Source organism: Miscanthus floridulus, chromosome 7 (assembly GCF_019320115.1).
Source record: "Miscanthus floridulus cultivar M001 chromosome 7, ASM1932011v1, whole genome shotgun sequence".
Lineage (NCBI taxonomy): Eukaryota > Viridiplantae > Streptophyta > Magnoliopsida > Poales > Poaceae > Miscanthus > Miscanthus floridulus.
In genome coordinates this window covers 122607697-122615320 of record NC_089586.1, presented here as the reverse complement: position 1 = coordinate 122615320, position 7624 = coordinate 122607697, and the positions used below count along the sequence as shown (strand labels likewise).

The 7624-nt window shown below is 51.9% G+C and overlaps 1 protein-coding gene across 1 annotated transcript; it reads right to left on the bottom strand.

Annotated features, from left to right (window-relative positions):
* Positions 1-239: 239 nt before the first annotated feature.
* Positions 240-1904, bottom strand: LOC136464563 (cyclin-dependent kinase inhibitor 1-like). The gene is made up of 4 exons (XM_066463507.1): positions 1341-1904; positions 1163-1227; positions 871-1065; positions 240-671 (listed from the first exon to the last, which is right to left on the bottom strand). Exons 1-4 carry the CDS (start codon positions 1740-1742, stop codon positions 596-598), a joined length of 738 nt encoding a protein of 245 aa, XP_066319604.1. The 5' UTR covers positions 1743-1904; the 3' UTR covers positions 240-595.
* Between the last annotated feature and the right edge of the window lie 5720 nt (positions 1905-7624).

The following is a 7624-nucleotide window of genomic DNA, read 5'->3' as shown; positions in this document are numbered from 1 at the left end:
ACTGCAGTTTGCCTGTCCTGGGATACAGTGATCGGTAGATGCATGGACGGATTATGCTGCCTAGTACTACTCCTACGTCGAATCAGAATATCACATCCGCCAGGATAAAATTAATTAACCTCGCCGAGATAGTTCGTGCGGTGTACGCCACCATGGTTTCTGCCGCTACCTCGATATCTCCATCTACCTAGAGGCTTCTATGGCGACAGGAGAGAATATCCAAACTGCATGCAGGTCGGTGGTTAACTAACTCGGATAGATAAATCAGATTTTTTTTGCAAGCCAGCTAGCTGCTGTACAGTAAATTAAATTCCATCTAAGATACCAGAGAGAAATTACAGTAAGCGGATGATCGATCTATTGGGGTCAAGATAACCTCTGAATAAATAGTAAATAACTACGCTGCGATTCTACGAGCTACTACAGAGAAAAGCAGCAAGGCAGATGAACGAACACAGTTGAATGGTGGTTAGCTAGGCTCTAAAGCTTCTTCTTTGGTTTCTCCTTTCAGTTATGTTTTTTTTTTTTTGGCATCTTTTTTTTTTCTCTCTCCTCCCTTTCTAGCTTCACCTTGCACGTACCGCACACGCTCGCTTCAGATGCTGACCACCGGCGTCCACTCGAACCGGCCGACGTCGAGGGGCCCGCCGCGGACGAAGTCGAAGTTGTACCTGTGGCAACACGGTAGATCGCAAATTAAGCACGCACGTCAGGTTAGCAATTCAGCAAGACGGCAGAGGTAAGCCACAAAAATTATCACGAGAAGAAATTTGCGCGCGGTAAGAGTAAGACAGTAATTCCTGCATGCTACGCGAGAACACGCGGTAAAAAAATTTCAGGCCGCGCCGGTAGCTTGGCGAGGAGTCTTACTTGGAAGCGAAGCGCTTGGCCTGGGCCGCCTCGGCGGCCGCGAAGAACTCCTCGATCTCTTGTGCTGGTGGCACGATCGGCTGCGCAGCTGACGTTGCCGCCGGCAACGACCGGCCAGTAGTCTTGTACCCCGCCAGATCCGACTCCAGATCGCTGAGCTCGCCGTGCGCCTGGCTGGATGGCGTCGTCTCTCTCCTGAATTTTCCAAAATTCACGAGCGGAACGACGTCAGGAGCACGGCGGAAGGCATAATTCAGCAGGATTTGCGAGAAACAAGGGAGAATTCTCCAACCTCTCGCGGTCTGGGCCGCTACCCGAGTTGCTCGCCGAGACATCCGGGGCGTGATCCCCGCCAACCTGTTAGATAGAGCCCCAAAACCAAAGAAAGCCACGAAATTCAGCAACGGGAGGCGCCGGAGATCCCGGGCAATTTTCGAATTCGAATAATTCTAGGGTTTCCGCTCTCTCACCTCCGCAGCGTCGGAGCGGCAGGCGTGGCTCCTGTTCTGCCCCCCGACGTCCACCGCCGACTCTGTGCTGGAGCAACGCGAGAGCCCAGCCGCGAGCGCCGCGCCCTGGTGTCCTGCACCAGCAGCATCCGCCGGAGTCAGAACCGACGGCTGCTGCTGAGGCAGTGCCATGAACAGCATGCGGCTTCGCAGGTGGATGTAGCAGCTTCCGCCGTCCCGACCAGCGCCCACGGAAGCAGGCGTCAGCGCCTTCTTCCTCCTCGGGGCGACCTTCGAGACACCACGGCCGGTCGCCGCCGCGGACCTGGACCTCGTCCGGACGCCGACGACCTGCGTGACCTCGACGGCGGCGACCTCCTCGCCCGCGGCCCCCCTGCACTTGCTGCGCATGTACTTCCCCATCTGACGGAACGCCAACGCCAACGCCGCCGCAGCCGCAGCCCTGCCCCTCTTGCTTGCTTCTCTTGGCCGGTTCCTCTTTTTCTCTCGCAGCCCACGCCTGCGCGGCGCTGCCTGCAGCCGCTTGCGCTTTGGATTCTATCACAATCACACAAACCCGTCGGGCGCTCGCGTGCGCGTACAAATATAAGATGCCGCGGCCGCGGGGAAGAGATCCGGATCCGACGACGGCCAGGATCGGCCCTCACTGACGGCGCCGTTAGCCGGATCTCGCCGTTGGGAGACGGACGGGATGCACCCGCGCGGTGCCGGTCGCGTGCGGCCGGTACGTTGGGCGCGCCCCCCCGGCGGCCAACGGGGTGTAGCCGGTGGGAACGGCGTGCAGCCCACAAACGGAACGGAACGGGAGGAAGCTTCGGCGCCTGGCACACCGCACGCGGATTTACCAGATAGGCCCCGCGGGTCTACGCTTGACACGTGTAGTGCGGCGGATCCGACGGTTGGTGTGTGCCGTTGGGTGCCCACTGCCCGGCCGGGGTTTCAAATTCGAAATCCTAACGGCGAGGAGCGGAACGGTGGCGTGTTTAACCGGCCGCGACTGCCCGTACTGTACAGCTCACGGAGATGGACGTTGCGATTCTTGCGTTACAGGTTTTGTTCCCGTGGACAGAACGTTACGGGACATACGAAAATCTGGGGGCAATGAAAAGAGGAGGAAAAAACGTTGCAGGGGCTCTGTTGCAGGGGTGCAGCCTTTTTTACCTGACGAACGAAAGGAACTTGAGCTGGGTGCTCTGGGCTGTGGCCCGAAGCAGGAAGCAGACGACGCAGTACAGCAGTGGAGCAACTCCCGAAAGGCTCTCTCTGAAAAAGCGTGCCGTTTGGCACAGCAGCAGGATTGGGGCAGGATGGGCCCGGTCCAGCGAACAGTGCAGGGAGGCGGGGGCCTATTCGGGTTCTATCCGCCTGCGGCTGCGGCTGACGAGAGCCTGTCGGCCGAAAGAGCTCTGCTGCAAGTGTCTCTCGTACGTACGGTACTCCAGATAATTTCCCCACGACGCTTGGCGAATTGGGGAGCTGCAACGGCGGCGCCCGTCGTAGAGCAAAACCCGGTGTCACAGGTTGTTTCTTTATGCCGACTGAAATGCTGCTAACCGTTTTCGACACTGTGAGATGCAATGCAGCGTCAGAGTTTCAAGAAGCCCGTAGCAAGCAGAAACCGGCGCCGCGCTCCCTGCATGCCGTGCGCGCAGGGTCACGGCCGGGCACCACACTGCGCCCGCACCATTTCGATGGGCTGCGGCGTGCACGTGTGTCATCATCATGCCCAAGTCCTTGGGTCCTTGGGCGATGCATGGCGCTGTCCTTCCTCCTTCGCCTTGGACGCATTGCCTTGTCCTCTTTGCAATCAGCATTCAGATATCCTACGTGCTGCTGCTACGAGTATGTTTAGCATGCAGTCGAGGGCAGGGAAGTGGTGCCGTTTCGATCCGTGCAGTCACTGGTTCCTTCGTTTTATCATAATGACTGTGGCAGTGCCTTCCCCACGCAGGGTTTTCACTTTTCAATATACTAGGTACAAAGGATATCAGACCCTAACGGATAAACACATAATTACGAAAATTTTGAAAATATTAGATCAAATTTAAATTGGTTTTAGAAGAAGTTATGCATCATTTTTCACTACAAACATCCATCAATCTTTTCCCTAAAAAAAAAGAAACATCCATCAATCTATCATGCGTCACATTGTATATAGCACTAAACAAATACTTCCTTTGTTAAAAATTATAAGTCATTCTGGCCTTTTAGATGCATAGCTTTTATTATGCACCGAGACATGATTTTATATTTAGGTGTGTAGTAAAAACTATGTACATAGAAATAATCAAAACGACTTATAATTTAGAAGGTAGGAAAGCACATCATATCACAGAGGTAGAGCAACCGATAATGTGTGCAGGCGCGGCCCAGCAGTGAGTGAGCTGCTGTATTGTTGGTGTGGGACATGGGAGTAGGGAAAATTGAATGTATGGAGAAATTTAGGACTCCGGTAAATGTAGAATAGGGAGAACCATATTAGGACAGCTTGGTGCAATAATTTTGGGATGAAAGATAAACTCAATTAGAAAAATTTGGCCAATACAAAGTTTTAACGGACCCTTGTATCAAAAATTTCAAGGAATAGCCAAAACTGTGAAACCCCTAGTCCCATTTTTTGAGAAAAAACATGCATCTTTTCTCTCGGGCGTGAGAAAAATTGTCAACGGTTGACCACCGATGCGTGCGTGACCTAATTACTGTATCGATGGACAGAGACAGCGCCTCCACCTAAAAGAATGTTGTATGCTCCAACCTCTTTTGCAGTGTAGCCTAGGATTCTCCTCATTTAATCGTTTATTTTTAAGATGGTATTTCGTCGTCTTGTCCCTGTAGTCCAAATGGATCCAATGCCCTTTACCACGTTACAAACAGACATCTCATGGGATACAATAATACTAGGCGCCGACGCAGACAGATTGGGATATGGGATCATCCTTTAAAATAAGAGATTGGGAAATAATCTGCACTCTCAACTTTCATGTGCTGTATATATTGCTTCAAACTAAAGTTGAATCATCGCGCTGCCACGGTATGAAGAAAATAAGGAGCAAAAAAAGGAAGGTCTCATCACATGCGTGCATTCGATCTGACCAATCGAAGTTTTGCGTGATTCTCTGATGTCACATGCTGCTCACTAATTGCGACAAAAAGGTTCGATCCAAATGGCACTTAAATTACCAAGTAACGCCAGCTGATGATTGATCGATGAGCTTCTCCTCCCGCATAGGCAGGGAGAAAAAAATTTGTAGTTGTTGAACTTTTCCGGTAGGTAGTGGAGGGGTTTCAGATTAGTACAGCCGATTTTACCTGTGGTAATAATTTGGACAAAAGTAAGAGCAATCCATGAATGATATAATATAAGCAATAACCTATATTACTTGCCCATGTCCGTACTAATGCACAGTAAAGGACTGACACTTGGAGTAAGGGTACGTTTAGTTCGTGAAATGAAAATTTTTGGATGTCACATCGATGTGTTGGAAGGATGTCGAGAGAGGTTTTTGGATACTAATAAAAAAATAAATTACAGAACCCATCAGGAAACTGCGAGACGAATCTAATGATACTAATTAATCGGTCATTAGCACGTGTGGGTTACTGTAGCATTTTAGGCTTTTCATGGACTACTTAGGCTTAAAAGATTCGTCTCGCGATTTTACCGAGAACTGTGTAATTAGTTTTTTTTCGTCTATATTTATTACTCTATGCATATGCCGCAAGATTCGATGTGACATTTTAGGGTGAAAATTTTTGGAAACTAAACAGGGCCTAAGTAACAGCAGAGATCGGCTCCCAGGGGACATGGGCAATGGTGCTATCCATTTCCAGATGAGATGACAGAAGTACGCTGCACCCAAGATACATACCAGACCTGAAAAGCATACATACCGGATCGTGCTTCCTGCATTCAAGAATCTCAGAAGTGCACTGCTATAGAACCATTGACTATGCCTGTAGAGCAAAGGAGCTGTGTTAGTTAGTTGGATCAAAAAAAAACTGCAAGTTGAACATCTCTGCTGTACTAGTAACTAAATAGATTGTTCGTTTGGCAGTAGTACTCCAGTGGGGCACAAGCACAATCAGGTCAGAGCTGGGCAGCAGAGATGTTACAGTGCAAACATCAATGAAAACCCCAGCCTGGGCAGCACCTTTGTTGGCGGCACAAGAACCTTCTGTTTTGGCACTTGGCATCATCATCCATCCATCCCTCTCTCTCCCCTTCCCGGCGCAGACGGTCGGTCCCCAATCCCCATGCACCGTCCTGTGACTGAGCAGTCGCCCGCAGCAAGCACCCGCCATGCAATGGGCCGGGACGGGGGTCGGTGACTGCGAACGCCGGGTGTCGTGGTCAGGGGAAGGACAGTGACAGTGGCGCACAGGCACAGGCACAGTGAAAGCGGCACAGCAGATCGGCGTGGGCGGGTGAAAGCGCAGCGCATGGACGGGTCCTGGCAGTTGTTTCGGGCGGTTCTTTTCCGGGCCTATCCTCTCCCACCTCGTGCCGGATCGCTCTCTCGCTTGTACCTACGTACGTACCGCGCCATCCTATGATCGACAAACGCTGCTTGCCGTTTTCTGAAGGAATCCGATGCTTGCTTGCTTGGCTACACCAGCGCAGGCAGCGCTACTGGGATGTAGGAGGAGTCGAATCATCTGCTTCGCTGTCCACGCTTGTTTCGCCGCAACCTGCTTGGACTGACGCAGGGCAACCGCCAATGTGTGGGTTGCATGCAAGTTGGTGGTGTGTAATGAAGCTAGTACTAGCTTGAGCTTGTAGATTTGCTTTCCTTCAATTGTGGCCTCATCAAATCAGCTTATCTTATCTCTGAACGGGTGGTTCTCGTGCCATTTCATTCAGATGGAAAAAAAAAGATATACTAGAAGAGATATGGTGGATGGATCGCTCTGGCAGGCTTGCTTGGAGGCGACGTCGGCAGCGGAGTGGACCAGGCGAGGCGAGGAGACGGCGGTCAGTGTCAGGCAATGCGCGGGACACTTGCATGGCCGATCGAATCTAGCACCGGCGCGTGCCGCGGCCCAGCGCGACCGCGGCCGTGGGAATCACCGGCATCCTTTCCAAGGGGTACTTGCCACGCCGCTGTTGCGTTGCTTTCTGGCTTCTGCTGCCGATCGATGCTGTCAGTGCTCCTGCTCCCTCCCAGCCCCATCTGCCCATGGCCAGCTTCGATCAAGATTCCGTTAGTCTGCTGTCCTCGTTTCCCCCCCTTTCCAGATCTGACTTACTGGGGCAACCGCCGGCATCCCCATAACTCGGAACGATCCAAATTACTGACATCGATCGATCTCAACAGGCTCCAGATCTACTGCGCGAGTGCAGAGGCTCAATCCATCGATGCATGGGAAGAACACAGGGACGAACTGCTGCCGTGCAGGGGAGGCGACAGCCCAGGTCCATGCACGCGTGCGCGCGACCTTACCCCTGTTACTCCCAGTCCCAGCTAGGGCACGTGGTAGTAAATTCTAATGCGGTTAGTTGTTAGTTACTGGGACCAGTCACCAGTGTAGGAGTATGCGTATGTCCGTACTACTACCGTCGTCCTACGGCACCGCCATGAATTTGCGCGTGGGACGGAACGGAAGGCGTGATCCCGTTGCCGTCGCGCACGGGACGGCCGGGCCCCCCTCGTGATCTGTTTACGGCGACTATTTATGTGAGCCGGCGTGACCGTGGTTCATCGCACGGAGACGGACGGAGGCAGGAGGTTGCAAGCCGCCATGCCACTCCGGCATTCATGGCCATTCATGCGCACGGGCGCTTTGGCCGGTGGCGGCGGTGGACGACGCGGCGTTGGGTTCCAAGCGTAAATGCCCTCACGAGCAGTGGAATCGGACCGGGCCGTGCGCACCGATGATCGCCTTTGAGGCTTTGACGGCCGGGCGACGCCGAGGATCTTTTTTTCCCCAGGCTGAATTTGCGTCATCATTACGATACTAACTTTTGTTACTCCCGCTTTTACCGACCATCGCGTTACTCGTTTTTTCCCTTTTAATTTTCGGCACGGCGTAGGCTAAAAAGGTCTGGCAATTTTGTGCAGACGGCTTTTCTATTAGTTGCGCTATCGTACGCTATCTTGTCTCGATCACCTAGAATAATAAAAGTTTAGGTGACCAAAATTTAGTCTAGTATTAGCATGTAACTTTTTTAGACAAAGACTCACATACACCTTTTAATTTATAGTAGTTCACATTTGCCAACTTATGAAATTAGTAGTTAGATGAAAATTAAAAATAAATTACTTTTGGTCCACCTATTCAAATAT